General features: G+C 38.7%; 1 protein-coding gene across 2 annotated transcripts in view; it reads right to left on the bottom strand.

Annotated features, from left to right (window-relative positions):
- The window catches only part of brip1 (BRCA1 interacting helicase 1), a 53,697-nt gene that overhangs the window by 20,906 nt on the left and 13,012 nt on the right, over positions 1-19,779 (bottom strand). For both annotated transcript variants that reach the window (XM_056271166.1, XM_056271167.1), the window contains exons 8-19: positions 19,136-19,335; positions 18,778-18,910; positions 18,540-18,694; positions 17,587-17,755; positions 17,326-17,466; positions 16,696-16,857; positions 9,393-9,564; positions 9,198-9,319; positions 4,630-4,742; positions 4,447-4,529; positions 3,870-4,148; positions 1,838-2,545 (exon numbers count right to left, since the gene is read on the bottom strand). In XM_056271166.1, coding sequence (XP_056127141.1) covers positions 1,838-2,545; positions 3,870-4,148; positions 4,447-4,529; positions 4,630-4,742; positions 9,198-9,319; positions 9,393-9,564; positions 16,696-16,857; positions 17,326-17,466; positions 17,587-17,755; positions 18,540-18,694; positions 18,778-18,910; positions 19,136-19,335 — 2,437 coding nt within the window. The remainder of the gene's footprint in view (positions 1-1,837; positions 2,546-3,869; positions 4,149-4,446; positions 4,530-4,629; positions 4,743-9,197; positions 9,320-9,392; positions 9,565-16,695; positions 16,858-17,325; positions 17,467-17,586; positions 17,756-18,539; positions 18,695-18,777; positions 18,911-19,135; positions 19,336-19,779) is intronic.

Genomic DNA, 19,779 nt, shown 5'->3' with positions numbered 1-19,779 from the left:
TGGCCTCTCATTTTCTGGATTAGCTCTGGTTTGAGTGAGGTTGGAGGCCTTGAACTAGTTTTGTGTGGATTTTGAGCTTGCCACTTCACTGCCACTCTCTCCCTGATCCTTGCGTCTGAACTTTGACCTGCTGAATTCAAGCACATGCAACTTCAGAATGAGCATTGAGAAAATCATAATGCTTGAACACAATAATGCTTAAAACAGTGGAAAAAGCTTTCTTGTAGAGCAGCTCTGATTAAAGTAAACATTCAACTGATTGTGGACAGAGAAGGGCTGATTTAGGCTAATTCAATTAAATGTATTAGTTTAATAAAGGGCTAGCTGGGGCAGGGTCCAACTGTTTCGCAGTCTTGCGTGGCTGCAGACAGCTTATTAGGACGTCTTGATCTACACATATTCTCACTCCTTAGCCTTTAGCATCCTTATTCAGATTGATACTAATGGGTCGGTCTCAGCCCGCCATGCAATTACAATAACGAACTGGCTGGCTCCGCACAGGCCAGATGAAGAGGGATGAGCTTTAATAAAATTTCTTCTACGGCCCCCACATTAACGGTGTTGCTGTTTAAGCCCCTCTAACGAGACAAATCTTGTCAGGCTGATGGGGGTTAATTTGCCCCCACATCCCCCAACCCCAATTCCTAACTGCACAAAGTCTCAGAAAAACAATACAATTTGATATGTTCCTTGGAACATAATGTGAGGGATAACATATTCTAGAGTTCAATGTAAGTTTATCACAGTAAGAGTACTGGATATTCCAGCCAGTAACAACACCTTTCAAAAACAACATCTATAAATGCATTATTCTTCAGTTGTGAATGTATGTGGAACAAATACTTTAACCACATACAGCCCTACTTACGAATTTAAATAAGAAAACTTTTTCTAGCTCTAACAGACAGCCAGAATTATGATACTAATTTTATTAGAAATGTATGCTTGTCCAATTGGTTACTGTCAAATTTTCAACCATTTTTCTATTACATTTTAAAATAGATAGGGAAACAATAAGTTTGTTTTGTGTGTGGAAAATTTAAACAAATATACAATATAAAATGTTAAATAATAATAATAGCAAAAATATTAACAATAATAATAACTTATTCTTTGTTGTTTGAGGTTGTGGAAACAGAAGGAGAAACATTTTAAGCAAAATAAACGATTTAATTTATCTTTTTGTTTTTATTATACTAGTATTACTGCTAATAAGCCAATGATTACTATTAATATTTTAATAACCACTATTAAAAATATTTTACTGTAGAAATTGCTTGATTCATTGTTAATTGTGTGCTTATGTGACATTATTCACGTGATATCATTTCTTCAAGCTGTTAGTGAGAGGGAGACAGAAAGAAGCAGCTTCCTGTGCCTGTTTACAGACTCGTTTGCCCATGGCGCCCCCGTTTACATCCAAAGTTCACACAAATAAAATTTTACTGGCCTGTAATTTCTTAGTAAAAATGCAGAACCTCTCAGCCGAGTGAAATCGGCCATGTAAACCCCTCCCTGCACCTCATTCCAGTTTTTAGCTGCCATAGCACAGTACATCTCATTAAAATCAACCCGGTTAAGACATCACGTCACAGAGTCGAGGATGCACTTGTCACTTATTTTTAATAATTCTTATAAAAGATACACATGTGTTTGGGAGCATATTAAAGACAAATCAGCAGCCATGTGTTTTGTTTTTGGGGTTCGGATAAAATACACATTATTACAGCAAATAAGTGTACAAAATAACACAAAGTTGAACATTATCAGTCATCAATTGTGATGATGGATGGTTGGCTGGTTGGGGGCACAATTTTAAAATAGTTGGTGAGTTTACCTGATGCTGCTGATGTGCTTGGCCTTTTCTGCCTAGATCTGGAGAGTCTACGTGACCGACTACTGTTGGCGTCATTTTGTGAGGCAGGCACATTCTCAAAGTCTGTACTGCAGTATAATTCTGTCTGCTCTACACTACCCTTTAATAATGTGTTGTCTGGGACAGTGCTGCTCACAATGTCTTCGGAAAATGTCCTCTTTCCCTGCTCTAAACCAAACAGATCCTCCAAAAGAACGCTGGCTGTGCTGCTAGCAGGATGGCTGACTTCTGCAAGAGATCTTTCCACCTCAGTAGACTCTTCCTTCTCTTCCCCGTCTCCTTCAAACAGCTCAGGGCTGTAGAAGATACTTTGTTCACCCTCTTCAGTGTCATCAAGGTCCATTCCACTGGTGTTCTGCTTCAAGGTAGAGCTAGGGATCACAAAGAGCTGCTCAAGTTGAGGTTCAAATGAGCTGTCATTTAGGTCAGGAGCACCATTTATTTGGTTCTTCGGTGTCACAGAAAGCACAGGAATAAGTCCCTGCTGAACTTGCTGCTTGTTCACTGAATTTGCACCCTGCTCGGATTGAAAAATAGAAGTCTTGAATTGGCTACTGACTGGAGAGGAGGTGAATAGATGGTCTGTAGGCCATGCCGTTCTGTGGACATTACGTTCTCTGCTTGGCAATGTGATTGGTTCAGATGGATGCTGTATACACTTTTGGTCACCTGTTGAAACAGACAGACACAAAAACATCAGTAACTGACAGTTATACAAAACTCTTCGGTACACCTCAAAGCAGAATCTTTGGTTAAAACTCTACAGCCAGCATTGTCCCACAGACAAAACTTGTTTGATGGCTAGCTTTGATTAAGTGGTGGAGCACAGGGTCTCTATGATAATTGTGTGGGCTTTAGTTTTGAGTCTTCAATATGGTTTGTGTGTCTGAATGAGTGGAGTCCATGATTTATTCTCAAGAGTGCGCAAATACTCACGCTCAATCTACCACAAACAAAGGTCAAAGGGATTTCATTAAAAGCAACAGTCAAGACATCTGCTCATCCCAATGATGTTCAGTCAGTCGGGGGCCAGAGTCTGACAGGGGCAATGAGGAGTGAAGAGCATGTACAGTACACACGCATACATGTACTTACCACAGAAACGCACGATCACTTACCAGATGGTTTTACCTAAAAATACCCACAATGTTAAAGGAATAGGTGACCCAAACATAAATTTGGTCATTGTTTATTCACCCTCATGTCGTTCTAAATACTTTCTTATAGCTACTTTTTTTTCTGTGGAAAACTAAAGGAGAAATGCTGAAGAATGTTTGCATCCACTAGCTTTAAAACGTTTTGGGTCAGTTTTTTTTATTAAAATATGTTTGAAAGAAGTCTCTTATCCTCACCAAAGCTGCATTTATTTGATACCATTTTAAAATGTATGATGCATGTATAATGTATATATTCATGTGATGACAAAACTGAATTCCATCAGCCATTGCTCCAGTCTTCAGTGCCACATAATCCTTCAAAAATCATTCTCAATGTGGTGTCCAATAAACATTTCTCATTATTATCAAATGTTGAAAACAGCTGTGTTGCATATTTTTGTGGAAAATATGGTAGTGTATATAGTGAATGTGGGATTTGGGCTAAAAAACAAAGAAACAAAAAAAAAAAGCACGTCTTGTGCTATATTCAAGATCATCCGAAGCCATACAATCCCGTTTCTTCATTTTGGTTCCACAAAAGGAAGACCATGTTTGTTTACAATGAGATCAGGGCAAGTAAATTATTTTAATTGTTTTAGGTGAACTACTCCTTTAAACAACACAAAGAGCAAGTAGTAAATAAGTAGGCCTCATTATAAAAGACAGAAATAAAAGTACTTCATGGAAGTGGGCCTGTAATGGAGTGAGGCAGGAAACCGTTGGCCCAACAGTTATTCATCATCACCAAATACAGTGACTTCCTTTAGAACACTAATGAGATTGTTAAACAAATGACTATTAAGCATTATCGTTAAGTTTCCACCCAAGAAATATACCTGATTCAGAAGACCTGCTCTCAGAGTTGGCTGCCTGCACCTCGGTGTGTAGGTTTGGCGGTGCAGGCTGAGGGTCAAATGGCTTGTTGGGGGTGATTATCTCAGGAGGGGGAGAGGTAGCATTGGAAGGGCTGGGGTATTGAGGGACAGCCTGAGATTGTGTCTCTTCGAAGGTCTCTACTGCCCCCCGCTGGCCTTGAGAAAAGGACTCCAGGGACTGCATGGCGCCAGTGAAGGTGTCATGGTGCCTCACTAGCTGACGCACCCATTTTGACAGGCCTGAGAGAAGAGGACAGCAGCGTTTGACAAACATTTAACCACTCTACATGACCACTATTTTCATAACACACTACCACAGTGCTGTCAATCAGTGTAGATTTTCAAGTAATGAATGTTTTCAACCCATCACTGTTACATGTAAAAGAGCAAGACCTTATGTACACATTATCTGGCCGCAGCCCACAGTCTAACATTTCAAAGCCCCTGCGCTAGGTCATTATCTCCATCTAGTGATACAGAAATGTAACTACAGCTGGGTGATAAAATGGCAAAATCATTTTTAGAGATTCTACACCACCTGTGATGTATTTGTTTGGGTTCGTCTTAAACCGGTCGTCTACCAGTATAAGTGCCCCCCAGTCATTTCGATGTCGAATACACCTAGGACGTCAGCAAACATATTGTTACACCAAATTGATCTTAAAGGATTTGTATCATGTCAGACTAACTGCATAAACATCAACCCTGAAATGGCTTTTACCTTCCGAGTGCCTGGTTTAGTGCCCGATATGCTTGAATCTCGTACCAGCGCCCACCAGGCAGAAGTCCTCGTGACTTGGCATGCTTGTCATTATATTTCATCTTTAGTTCAACCTGCAATGCAAAAGAAACAATGACTCGGACTAAAGTAGTCTCTAAAAATGGTCAGGATACAAGATGGTCGAGATACAAGATAGAAGTGCATTTTAGAACCAGGGTTTCAACACATTTTCTATTGTATTCAGAAGTTTGGGGGCAGCAAGATTTTTTTAAGGTATTAATACTTTTTTCTGCAGGGGTGTAATGACTTGATCAAAAGTGATAGTAAAGCATTTATAGTGCTACAAAACGGTTTTCAACATTGAAAAGAAGAAATGTTTCATGATCACCAAATCAGCATATTAGAATGATTTCTGAAGGATCATGTGACACAGAAGACTGGAGTAATGATGCTGAAAATTCATCTTTGCTAACACAGGAATAAAGTGCATTTTAAAATATATTGAAAAAGAAAACAATCATTTTAAATTGTAATAATATTTCACAATATTTCTTTCACTGCATTTTTATTACATAAATGCAGCCTTGGTGAGCATAAAATACATAATAAAATCTTGCTGACCCCAAATCTTTGAACCATAGCCTATACATAGAAATGTACATGACCTTTCTATGATTTCCCCCCCCATTTTATTCATTTAGAGGCCTGGAAAATATGATTTTAAAGTTCCAGGTTTATAATCGTAGTTCTCCAGGACCGTGAAAACTGGGCCGGCAAGTTTCAATCCCTTAGAAGCCTATGGAGGAGTGATCCTGCTCTCAGATTTAATCAAAAATATCTTAATTTGAGTTCCGAAGATGAACGAAAGTCTTAAGGGGTTGGAACAACATGAGGGTGAGTAATTACTGACAGAATTTTCATTTTGGGGTGAACTATCCCTTTAACTTCGCCTTTTGTTTCACAGAAGAAAGTAAGTCATACAGCTTTAAAATGACAGTAAATTTTGGCAGAATGTTTGTCATGTACAAACAATGATTCTATTCTAAACTTAGTAGACAGTATACATTTACTTCACCAACTTCACATATATCAGAAGGCCCGACAGGCCACACCTGGGAATCAGGCAGCTGTGTCACCATCGTACCACCCATACAGAACTAATTAGATTAACACTGGCAGGAGGTAGGACTGGAAAGGGGTGATCTGCAGAGGGCAAGGCTCCCCTAGAGATGACACCCTGGGCCTGTAGTGCTTTCATACTTGCCTGCCCACACCCGCTGATCCATTGCAAAGAGGCGGAAGAAAGAGGCCACCAGACAATAGGCATCTGCTTTGCCATAAAAATGCCAGGGAGGCATCCATCAATTTTCACCCACTGCCCTCACGGTTTTAATGTTAACCTTTTTGAATTGACAAGTGAAAAGTTCAAATCCCGTCTGATGGGACAGGACGGCAAAAGCCTTTAACTATTTATGACAGCTACTGTGTTTCAGATGCCAAAACCTGAACAAGGGCATGACCATCGCAGGTAAGACCTGTCTCTTGTATACATCAGCTCTGCGTCATCCGCGATGTTGTCACACACTTTAATCAGGAATATTTAGAAATACATGGACACGTTGATATACACATGGGGCTGAATAGAAGAGCAAACACTTAAGCATGAGTGAATCTGCCATTTGATGCACATCTCAATCTCTAACCCACTGGAAGGGTTAAAAGCATCTGGATAGCGATCCTGTTGTCAACTAAAGGCCGTTACCCTAAGGCTGACTGTCATCTAAATCCAATCAGAGTCTATTTCACTATCAAGGCCTTCACCTCCTAGAACCACGTCAACACTCAATCCGACATGACAGCTTGCATATGTGAAAAAGCCAATTCTCGCTGCTAGCCAAATCTCCTCAATGTGCAAGAAACCACAAGCTGGAAGGGATTACGTAAAATGTCAGGAGATAGCCCACTCTCTCATCAGCTTCAACCTCTTTACCTGTTCATCCTTAAAAACAGACATTTGACCAAGAGGCATGCATTGCAGCAGAGCAGAACACTGCCGCCGTTGTGCCCGTCACTGAGATCTCGTAGCCCACTGTCTGTCTGTGTTAGGTCACACTAAGAGTTCTCGGCTCCTCAATTAAAAGGAAAATCAAAGAGAAACAAGATACAACATTCCACACAAACCTTTACATTTTAACACACTTTCCATGTTCAAGCTGTTCATTAGGCATCGAGACACAGCATCAGCTGGAATAGCCCTTTTACTGCCTTTTAAATCGGAGATTATTTTTCTTAGTGAAACAAAACATGTTCCCTCCAGTTTTTATGTTCACCAGAGGCTATTTTTATGTGTGCACCATCGGCTTACAATGCCTTAGACTGTTTAAAGTTCACCTTTGATCTTGTTCCCAATAGCGGACTAATAAAAGCAATACTCTCATTTTAGAGGCACTTTAATAGCTTTTCTGTCTATCTGGGAAGACTGTGCAGGCATCTACTCAACAGGACCTCTACTTTGACTGGAGAGTAGAAAGTAAGTCACAATTCATTTATGTGTGTACAGTCCTAAAAGTACGAAAAAAAAAGAAACAAAATCTAGATTTCTATATTCTCTGAAGAAAATTGCACTAGCGTTTTAAAAACTCACCATCATGAATGAAGCAGTTTTTGTGCGTTGTTGCGAAGATGTTCTACGTGGCTGTTTAATGGCCCTGTGAGTGTGAATGCAAGCATTAATTTGCTTTAGACAGAGTAACCATTGCACTCTGACAGTAAATAGTATCAGTGTCCTCTCTTTACTTTGCATTAATAGGGTCATATCCTAGGTATCCCCAGGGGTCATCTCCACCCCCCATGCACTCAATCAAAGGAGATGCATCATCTTGTAGCAAAGCTCAAACGCAAGACTGTGTGATGTTAATTTATGAACAACAAATAGAATAAGATGGACGTATTAAAAATGCTTGTATAAAATAGTTTCCACTTCTTAGTAAATGGATTTCCATGACGTTTCCAGTCGTTTGTGATTACAGAACAAAAAAAAAAAAAAAAAAAAAAAACATTTAGATTCAGACTGATTTGCTATTAAATAATTAATAATTTTGTAAACTGATTTGACCAATACAAAAAAATAAATGTCTCAAAAGAACAGCTTTTCTATCACAGGAATAAATTACATTTTAAAATATATTAAAACAAGTAATTTTAAATTCTAATAATATATACAGTATATATATATATATATATTTTTTTTTTACTGTATATTTAAACAAATAAATATGTTTCTTTCAGAAACATAAAACTTAAGTGTATATTCACAATAGACATTTCAATTACTTAAAATCATCCCCATGGGAACCCTGAAAAAGTAGCAAAACTTAAAAAGATGTGCTGAAAAAGGACATTTTGTGGATAGACTTCTCTCCCAATTGCAAAAATAGTTCTCATTTAATAAATAGCATTAGCTCAAGAAACAAGTTTGAATCTTTTTAAGGTAAGAAAGAGCACACTAAAACTCCTTCACCATCCTTCATCTTTTTAAGCTGCACTAGGAAAATGAGACAAAGCATTACCCGTGTCAAAGGGGGAGGTATTGAGAAGAAATCGAGGGCAGCAAACAAACACGTTTGAGTGCTGTCAACCACTTCATGTGGCATTTGAGACCAGAAGAAGCATTACGGTTGGTCAGGTGCACTAGAAACCCCCGCTTCTTTGCTCCTCACCCCCTCTGGCACATCACCTCAGCGCTTGTCCGCAACAAGCCACATGATTAAAACCTACCTCAGAACCCTCCAAAACTCATCCAAAATGGCAAACTCAATCGACCTCCACTGGAGCAGAAGTGAAAAAAAATCAAAGGCCTTCCCAGAGGTAAGGGTACAACCACGCCAACAGCTTCCGCTAAGGTGAAGGGCTCGGAAGTGTCAATCATCTGTACATATCCCCACGGTGACAGACCCAGTTAGGAAAGCTTCAACATACTCTGACAGCAAGGTAGACAGAGGGGGAAGCTTAAAGGTCAGGTCTATCTGCTAAGGACAGAAAAACCACAGCACAATCACTACTGAATTCATTTACGGATCACAGCAAGGCGGGGACTGTTGTTCTGCCTACAATGTAACTTTTTAAAGATATGAACATGAGAGGAGAAATGATACTTCAGGGTTGAACAGAGGACGAATAAAAGTGAAAAAGTTTTTAATCAGATTTAAAAAGACTACAATAGCCTAGCAAAGATACTCTCTAAGGGAGAAATTTACCATTAGTTCACAGCTGATTAAGCCACTTGGAATGTGTCAAATATTGACCAACAAAAATTGTATCCAGCTGTCTAGAACAACTACTAAACCAATAATCATTGAGGCCAGGCATTACAGCGATTTTACCACGAATATTGGATGGAATAATTTTATATGTAATGTTTTTACAGAAATCAGCTATTTTCAGAAAGATCATCCATGAGATCCATTCATCATCAGATCATAGCGCTATCCAGAAAAATTGAGAAAACTTCAAAGACATGTCAAATACATGTGGTTTTAATTGTGATATGCTTTTTTTCAGACCGTTACCTGCAAATCCTTAATATTAGGGAATGGGATACCAATAGTAACCACTGCTCTGGCATTGTCATCGGTGAAGTCTAAGCCCTCGCTCACTTTCCCTCTGCAAACAGCTACCAGCAGCGCTCCATCTGGGAAAATAAATCATAATCAACACACAGACAACACATTTAAACTAGGCATTTGGAGTAAATCAACACTAACCCCTGTTTTCACAGTTGGATGCTGTTCCTCTGATGGCCTTATAGTAGGTCTGCAGCAGCTCATCAAAATCACCCTTGCCACCACCACGTGGCTCAGTGATCACAGTCTTTCGCTCCTCAAGCTTGTCCCACAGACCGGTGTTCATCCAGCGGTCCCTCAGTTTATCCAACATCTTATCAACACAAAAATTGACCAAGAATAATATATTATTTGCAGTGCATACCCCAAAACAAGACAATCCAATACTTTTAGTGTGTAATATAACATTCAGTAGTTACATTAGGATATAATATTCAGTCCATAATAATATGCAAGTTCACTGGGGTACGATAATTTTTTTTATTTATTTCTATTCTGGTGCAACACATTTGTAATTAGTGTAGAGTAATAATAGGAATGAGTAAGAATGGTAAAAAGGGATGCCTTTAATAACAAACATAATGAAAACCATATTCTCAAACACAAAAGTTTGATTCAAAACTGCAGCACCCATGTGGCCCCCATTAAAATAAAAAACAAGACCCAGTTGAAGAGGAATGTCTGAACCCTGGGTTGCCCAGTAATTCATAGTTTAATAAATGCAGACCTCCTGTTTGCATTGTAAACAATTAGCTGGTTTGGACCTTTTTTTTTTAAAAACAAATAATGTACATTGCACACTATAATCCTGAGAACGAAAGCTCACAGCAAGACACAGGACGTTTCTCTTCAGTCTTCTCTCTAGTTCCTGTTACTGAAAAACGATAAATTGCAAGTATAAACTCTGTTCATAATAAAAATCACTGTTACAGTGCTATTGTTAGTGCAAAAAAGTCAGTAACTCCCAAGGGAGGAACACTGATCTAAAAGCTCTCCCTCACAGGGAGCAATACTTGTCTCGGCTGTACGCATTTTCCTCGTGAATAGGCATGCCTTTACAATCCAAGCGAATCTTCACTGGCTTGGAAATGTGTTAGAAGGGTAAAGCAAAAGTTCTTCTTGTGATCAGCAAAAAAAACCAACTTCTCATGACTGCAGGAATTTGTTGCTTTATTCATATAAACAAATACAAAGAATGGAGAATCGCCCCAGGGCTCAGTATTAGGATCATTACACTTTTGTTGCTTAAAAGGACAGAAAAACTATGCATGCCCACACCACTTTACCAAAGACGACACTAAATTCCCAACTTCTAAATATTAAATCCCATCTGAGGTGGCTGAGACTTCTGCACTGTGAAAACTATTTTACACATGGATGTGACTGTGAAGTGAAGCAAGCACCAATTTCATCAGGTCTGTGCTTATAGGAACAAACAAGCAACTTGTCTTCAATAAAACATGACACTTGTGCTGAAGCTGCAACAAACTCATAAATGTCACTGTTTCAAAGACTAACAATTGCTGCAAATCCGATATGAATAAAAGGTGAATTATTAAAGCATTCTCTCAGTAGACTGCCCAAGGAACAAAACAGCCATTATACACACTGTACTTGGAGGAAATTCAGATTTCTGCGGAAGAGTTCATGACAAGAGGAGGTGGAGGACAAGAGGAAAAAAGAAGCTGAAACAAAAAACATGACTCATTTAGATGAATACAACTGATGGGTTTGGATGCTGTATTCGGCATCTTCAATTCACCTTAAGGGTCAATGTTATTAATTTGTGCTAGGCCTGAAGTGTAACCCGATGATGACCTGAGCATAACAGGATAATAAAATGCTGCCCCTTAAAAGACAGGGACATAGGCACAAAGACTCCTTGTATAAGCTTGTTGTTTATATTCCCAGAGCTGTAATTTGTAAAGCCTTATAAAAGCGGGCGAAATACAATACAGTGCCACTCCAGGAGTCCCTTGGCTCAAAGGGTAATGGTCCTAATGCTTTTATCTCACAGACACTGTGAGTAAACATCACTCCATGTCTGCTTCCATTCAGTCATTTCATTACAGGCACATTTTCTACATCCCTCATTTTGACAGACTAGAGCCATAGTTTGAAAACCCAAAAGAGAAGCCAGTTAGCAACGAGGAAGAAACTCAAGATTCTCTCAAGATTCTACAGACTCAAAACTACATATTTTTCAAAATCAGCCTCTCTCTCCATCCATCCATCCATCCATCAATTTGTACTGAACAAATAAACAAATAAAAAACGCTCATGGCAAGTAAGCAAAACAACTGATAACACCACATTCAGTTTATCAATCAAAAAAAATATGTGAAGAATTTAACCTGCCATTAAAAACATCAACAGTGATAGAATAAACGGACAGCATCCAATGTTGCCAGTGAAAATTAGGATCTGCAAGTGTGCACTTCTGTTTTAAGATGTTTGGACAAGGAATGGGAGTGTGTGGGGGTGGTGGTGATGGGATGAGCACATGGCCTTCATGCCTAATTCATAGGCATTATCTGACAAGAGCAGCGCTGTTTCCACAGGGCCTAGACCAGGACACAGCAGAATGAAAATGTCAATCTGCACACTTGGCTGAGGCTCAGGTGCACAAACATTGCAGAAGTGACCCTACACCATCCCTCTCTGAGGTCAGTGACAGTGCCATCAAACAGATGGCGTGCTCAAAGACGACATGAACGCACTAGTACCAAACAAGCTCCGACAAATGATAAGAGGCATTTAACCTCACATCCTCATTCTACTATGCACATCTGGAGAATAACAATCACTGCCTAACTTTAGATAAAAAAAAGGTTTAAGAACAAAAAAAAAAAAAAGAATTTCCAAAATACTGTAAAGTGTGAGAATGTCTGACAACACAGCACTAGGCTACATTTAACCATCAGTATAAGTATATAAGGTGTGTGCAGCCCCACTTCTGACACCTCGTCTCTTCTGACACTGCTCCCGAGGGCTGGGAGCTCAAGACAGCAGTGACCCAGTCTCATGCCTTATTTAAGGTCCCCTAACAGTAGACCAGAATCTCACATCTTCAGAACTCTGCAGCAGACTAACATTATCAGCAATAGACCACAACGGACACATTGTTCCCACAGTCAGTTGTATTTACTGACTGACAGTTGTATTTAAGAGGTGACAAATGAACCTGCATATAAAACAGGAGGCAGAAGCCAATCAAATGTCTGTATAATTAGGTAACCTCACAATCCACTACTTTAAAAAGGGAGTAATGCCTGTTACCATAGCACATATCAAAACGTTGTATTTTATTGTGAAATATATTTATTATAAAATGTTGTGCATTTGGACAACTCCCATTGCTTTAATCCTCAGATAAGTGGAACTTTTTTTTTTTTAAATGTTGGTAATTTAATTAATTAATAAATATATAAATAATTACGCTATATGAATCTAGCAATATTCAGCTGAACAAATATCTTTTAGAAGAACAATCTTGGAAATGCTATATTCACTACGGTTGGTGTGCATGTAAATGTGGCTGCCGTTGTCTTTAACAGTAAAGAGAAAAACTCACATCTCAGGGGCCTCATGTATCAACACTGCGTACGCACAAAAACACGGCGTACATCAGCTTTCACGTTCACGGCCAGAAGTACTAACAGTGAAATTAACGTAAGAATGTGCGAAAATTCATGTCTGGCGTACGTATATTTATCGTGATTTTTGTCCGTTGGCGACTCATAGAGGCAATAAAGTGAAGTGGCAAACATTACACTATGAATTGTTCTAACGCACCACCAGCTGTCAGATATTGCTTATAATTTGTAATTGATAAATTATTTGACATATTGTCACACGAGTTTTATTAAAATATTATGTTATGCAATTAAGTAAGAACATATGCTATATAAAGCATGTCCAAATTGATACAACCCGTCTAGCAATGGCAGCGTTGGCTTAACTAGGAATAAAAAATAAACTTCATTAATTCGGTCAGTAAAGATAAAAAAAGAAAGTAATATTTTTATTCAGCAAGGACACATTGAATGTGTTTAAAAGTGAGAGTAAATGCATTTATAATGTTACAAAAGATTATAAGATTTCTATATCTGTTTGAATTAAATTTTTATTCATTAAAGAATCCTGAAAATACTATATCACGGTTTCCACGAAAATATGAAGCAGAAGCACACCTGTTTTCAACACTGATAATACTCAAAAATGTTTCTTGATCATCAAATCATCATATTAGAATGATTTCTGAAGGATCATGTGACACTAAAGAATGGAGAAATGATGCTGAAAATTCAGCCATGATCACAGGAATAAATTACACTGTACTATATATTCACATAGAAGACATTTTCAGTGAAATTTCGTTTCTTGCTTGCTTTAGCCATGTTCTTGCAGGTTTCTTTTGCCAAATTGGACTAATTACCATATTTAAATTAATTTAATTGGGGGAGGAGACTGGGTGGGGCGTTGTGCTCATCCATGTGCGCTCAATTTTACGTTAATTGGGATGTACAAAGAGAATATGCGTGGGATCCTTCGTACGCAGATACATACATCTGCTTTTTTTTTGTGCGTACGCACATTTACAGCTTTGTCCGTACGCAATGTTTTAGTATGAATTCAACGCAAGTCTTTGTACATGAGGCCCCAGATGCCTACACAAGAACGGGTAAAAGCGTTCAGAGAAGCTGTTGATAAAACAGAGGAGTGAAGACTATCTAGCGAACACTCGCAGGCACAACAAAAGCTGAATAATTCATTGTGGTTAGTCGACTAAATATATGCATCACTCAGCTTGTGTCACCATGCTAGATTAAGTAGACCGGATGCAGTTCTCCTAGGGGACATGGAGGCGAGGTGGCACTGCGAGGCACAACTGTGTGCATTCTCTCTCACGCTCTTATTTCCTCTGCCACCTACACTCCTCTTTATCAACTTTTCTCCAACCTAGATGCCATTCTGTCTTGTGACAACACATTGCTGTTTTTTCTTTGCAAAAGGCCTCTAAATAATGGACAAACTTGGTTGTAGGGTGGCATAAATGAAACATAGTGCCCTGGTGGCGGCAGCAGAAGACGTGTAGCTGCTGTAAATAATTCAGCTGCAAATATCACAGTGATGATCACGCCAAGGACAGAGTGGAGTGGCGCCCCTGCCACCTGCCGGCAAGCACCCACACTCCTCAGCACTGACGTGGAGCAGGCCATTAGTGTGAGGCCAACAGTGAGAATTAAACACCACAGATAAAAAAAAAAAAAGATCTGTTTAAGTACGGTTCTGCTGTTATCTAGTCAAGAGCTATAGCTGGAATAAAGGGTTTGCCTCACTAATAATTATTAATAATTTTATATGTTATGCCTTGTTATATACTGTATTATATACAATTATATGTTGTAAACATGTACATAACAATGAAAATATTTTTAAAATAAAGATAAAGATATATATATAGAACTATGTATATTTTATGTATCATAACATGTACAAAAAATATATAAAATGAAAATATATATATGATATAATTATACTATATGTCTGTGTGTGTAAAATCACATATTTACATGTATTTACAACAGTAATAATATGATACAATTATATATAAAATACACAAAAATAGATAGAGCAAAAGCACTAATAAATATATAAACAAACAAATAAATCAAGCAAGTATTTCTGTAATACAATTACCTTGGTTCACATGTGCTACAGTATCTATACTGATACTGTTGAGACTGCATTTATAGCTATGCCTAGGAGACTGCAGACAGTGTGCTGAGAGGCCTTGGGGGCTCATAGCCTGTGCTCAGAACCCCTGCAGAGCACTTTGACTTTGAGAGGATGCAAGTTATATAGATACATCCACCAACCCCTCCTTTCCACCCCACCTCGCCAGGCGCCAGCTTAGATGCATCTTCACACAGACAGCTTGGCGACGTCAGTTCTAATGGCTCTCATCTTAATCTGCTTTAAAAGCATCCTGCATTTCCACAAGATCTTTTCACCTTTCCTAGCCCACATTTAATAAGCAGGCCCTCCTAACTGTTTAGCCCTTCTTGTCATGAGGTCATGCCAGAAAACATGGGTCGCTGTGGTTAACATGGGTCCAACTGAGACAGGTTGGAAGCTACAAGACAACATCTTGAGAACAGAACAGGGCTTGCGTGTCTATATGTGTGAGTTATGAATGATAATGTTGGGGGGCCTGGGGGTGGTATAGCACATTTGGTGCCATGGGGACAAATGGCCAGAACAGACACACATCATACACATGGTCCCTAGCAGAATGGAGAGATAGTGATCAAGCAGGAGTTGAGAGGTCTCTGGAGACTAGAGATGTTCTGGTCTGCTCCTCCTCAGACGGGACTCTCAGGCTCCAGAATTTCCACAATCTCCAATGAGTTCCTAAACTGCTCAATTTCCAGATTAAATATTAATCCGCATGGAGCATTCATACATGGATATGATATACAATAGGGGATTTATGTGGTCAATTTATAAAGAAACTGGTTCTTGTGTTAAAGTTGGGGTAGCATACTATGATTCTGGTAGGCTAAATATATTGGATGAAATATATTGGAAATGTGCACTAAGTGTCCATCAACACAAAGATGTACATGGACACACACACAGACATTTGAGAATGTTAATCATCCCCTCTGAGGGTACATCATGACAGGCGGCTTGAATAGGGCTGAATTATTCATTAACTAAACGTAACAAACAATGAGGAACAAAGTATTTTTCAATGGTTTTCAATAATTGAGCCTGTTACCTGAAAAGGGATACAGAAAAACCGTGAGCCAGCACTCAAAGGTTTGTTCATTATCCATAATACATCACAGCCACGTATTATTGCATGTGGTCATTGTCTGACCGCTGCTATTGAATTTTGAAACAGATGCTTCTAGTGTTATGACTTTGAGGATCCTCTACCGGAATGTCAAACAGCAACCATAGTCTTACACAGCATGCAGACGATATTTTTATGGCAGTTCTGAGGAAAACATTAGCTTGTTTACAGAAATGCAAAATTGTGGTCTCTAAGGCCTCCCAGTGGCAGAGCATAGTGCTGCAGTATCAAATTGACATGACTTAGTAAAAAACCAACTCATGTTTCAGAATCTTAGATTCTGTTAGATTCTTTATAAGCAAATAAATATGGATGAGATTAAAAGGTTAACTGAATTTACTAAAGTACTAGATTGAAGTGGGAGGTTGCCAGTGTATTGCTATGCAGTTGCTAAGATGTTTAGGTTGGCTTCTAGGCCATTGGTAGATCAGCAGGTACTAAACAATCAAAAGAGACTGAAGTTTTTTATTGAAAACTTTGAGATAGAGGTTTGTTCAAATCCCTAACAATATGTATGAGCAAAAGTGATGCTTGAGTTAGCCAGCGCCATTACTTGCAGAGAATATTGACTCTACACACCTTGTAGGATGGCAGGAAGCAGAGAACCCCTCGACTCACTATGTGGCACACTTTCAAAAGCAGGGCCCCTACTTCATCTTGGAAGGCAAATGTCTCTGCATGCTGAAATGTGGCGCAAAGTTTACGACCCTGAGGCCCTGCACCAACTGTACCGACCCAGACCTGCAACAAACACACACCTATTATACAACTCAGAATTTAAGTTACACTACCAATAAAAAGTCTAGGGTTATTTAGATTTTCTTTAATCAAATTAATACTTTTATTTAGCAAGGACACCTTAAATTGATCAAAAAGACATTTATAATTGTACAAAATATTTTTTTTCTCAAATTATTGTTTTTGAACTTTGTTTAAAAAAGAATCCTGAAATTGCAGTTTACACAAAAATATTAAGATAATCATTCTTGAGCACCAAATCAACATATTAGAATATTTTCTGAAGGATCATGTGACACTAAAGGCTAGAATAAATGGCTGCTGAAAATTCAGCTTTGCCATCACAGGTATTTTAAAATATATTAAAATAGAAAACAATTTTTTAATTTTTAATAAATTTTCACAATATAACTTTTTTTTCACTGTATTTTTGGTAGATCCACATCCTGATAAATGCTATGTAGCAATGACCTGTGACTTGTTGATAACGTGATTGGCCTCCAGCTGGATGGAGAATTTGATGCCAAGTTCAGAGGAAAAGGAGCCCATGGGAGAGAGGGTGCCCGAAGTTAGCACGATAGTCCGCACTGAATCGCTCAGATCTGAAAATGCCTGCCAAGACACACACCGCCAACCACTACAGTAACAGCTTACAAATCATATTCATCATACTAACAACATTTAAATTAGATTTTTTTTTAAAAGTTCTGCAACAAGCAAAGTTGTTCTCACCACAGCAGGGTTGAGGCACCAGAAGCTCAGGGTGTGCACCAGAGTTTTGGTGCGGGTGCTCTGTCGGCGACGCTGGGGTCGTGCAAAAAAGCCCTGAGCGTCGGGCAGGTCCTGCTGGGTTGTCCACATGTAGCTCTGCTGGAGAGCCACACGGTAATCATCTGCAAACCTGTACATATCCACAAACAAAGAAACTAAGTAAAAACAATAGATGAATGTGAAATAACTGGATAGAGCATGTAGTAGAAAGTTTGTTTAACTCTTTTAAAAAGACAAGGATTATTTTCAATGGTTGCATACATTGGGAGTTATTTTCGTGCATTAAACTAGGGCTGGGTGATATGTCAATTATTTGAATGAACATTTGTGATGATTTGTGACAAAATTATATTGGGAAACATTTATTCATCCATTAAGTTTCCTGAAGTCTGTGTCGCCACTCGCCAGACTAGTTTCACCAACCCACATGTCCTGTGAATTTAAATATCAGTAGCAAAAAATGGTTTTCCATTCAAATTAATCTTTTAAACGTATTATTGATTCAGCAATTCAATTGTATAAAAAAAATTTCTAAGTGGCATTTTTTATGCAATGAAAACATTTTGTAAAAATATAATGTAGGTAAATATTGGAGCAATTAAGTGAAAAATGTGGAAAAGTGAATGGGAAACAAGCATTGATTATTTATAACTAAAACTCATCATTTTACTTATAGCAGCTTATTTTGAATTTATGATCCCTCTCTAAATGTTACACTTAAAGTTATCTTTTACACTTAAATCTTGCCAACTTTTAGGAGTAGACTAGCATACAGATACCCATCAAGAAAAAAGACATGGACTAAAAGCCATAAAACTCCAATTGCGATTTCAAGGGGTCTTTAAAAATCACTGCCAAAAACCTTTTTAGAGATAGTAAGGTAAGAAGAATGATGGGTAGTTTGTGATAATGACCTGCAATTTTGTCTGAAAAGAAATTCCAGCACCATAAAGAGGCTTTTGAGCATTGACTGAGTGTTGGAGCTGATGGTGGGAACCTGCACCGTGTCTTCTCTCCCGTTCACTAGCCCGATTCGCTCCTCCTTCTCTAGCACTGCTGCCAGGTTTTTCTACACAAATCAGATAAAAAAGGAGGGGAGACTGTTAGTATACTCCTGGTAAAAGGGGAGGAAGGTAGACAGAGGAAGAATACCTGTAGCAAAGAGAAGGTGTCTGCTGTGATGCCAAGGCCATGGAAGATGCCAAGAACCTCCGTCCCTGACCAGACCTTGCATGAAGACTCATATTCACGCTCCTCCAAGCCATCGCAGCTTTCCTGCACCCAGCTACATAAAAGTATGGACACAAATATAGAATTCATTTTATTTCAATTCTTTCAAAGAGTTGGACTATTTAGCTCCCAATTTACACAAATTACATACTGGTCCACTTAAAGAAATATTAAGAATCTTCAGAAAGCAGATCTCTGCAGACTACAACTCATGATGAAGCCAAATATGGATGTCCCACCACCTATGATGTGAAACTATTGAAGAAAAGAGGGGCCATACTTGGCAAGGCTGCAGCAGAATGCAAGCAGTGGCTTGTGTTGATCACGCCGAATGTTATGCGTCACCATTCCGTCGATCTCATCACGTGCCAGCAACAGCTGAGCTTGATTCAGGGTGAAACTGGCACTCTCACGGGCACAATCCTCTATGTTATGAGCCTCGTCCAGCACCACAATCTGCTCCTTCAGATTGATTTCCATCTGGAAAGAGGAGCAAAGATGGATACATATAAAAATACTTAAATCCAAACACATGTGTTATCCATCTTATTTGAAGACTTTCATTGACTTCTTTAACCTAGGGGTGGACAGATTTTTAAAATGTAACTTTTTAGTAGTGCTGTTGATTTATCGCATTCATTTAATTAATTAGCTATGGGATAATAACATGATTAAAATGATTTAATGCAATTAACACACCCAGCATGCCCCAGACCTACGTAGATCATCTTACATTTCATACAGTTGATTGGTGACAACATGAAGCAGGGCAACATCTCACTGCGTGATGTAGCCTATAGAATTCAGTGAGACTGCCCCTAAAATTCAAGATATTGGGGCAAAATGCAGTTGTCGTCTCATATTTAAATCAAATGATAGTTCACACGATCAATGACTACAATATCACACGAGTGCTGTTTTTGT

Source organism: Rhinichthys klamathensis, unplaced genomic scaffold (assembly GCF_029890125.1).
Source record: "Rhinichthys klamathensis goyatoka isolate OS25496 unplaced genomic scaffold, OSU_Roscu_1.1 h1tg000311l_1, whole genome shotgun sequence".
NCBI lineage: Eukaryota > Metazoa > Chordata > Actinopteri > Cypriniformes > Leuciscidae > Rhinichthys > Rhinichthys klamathensis.
This window is presented reverse-complemented; position numbering and strand designations above follow the sequence as displayed.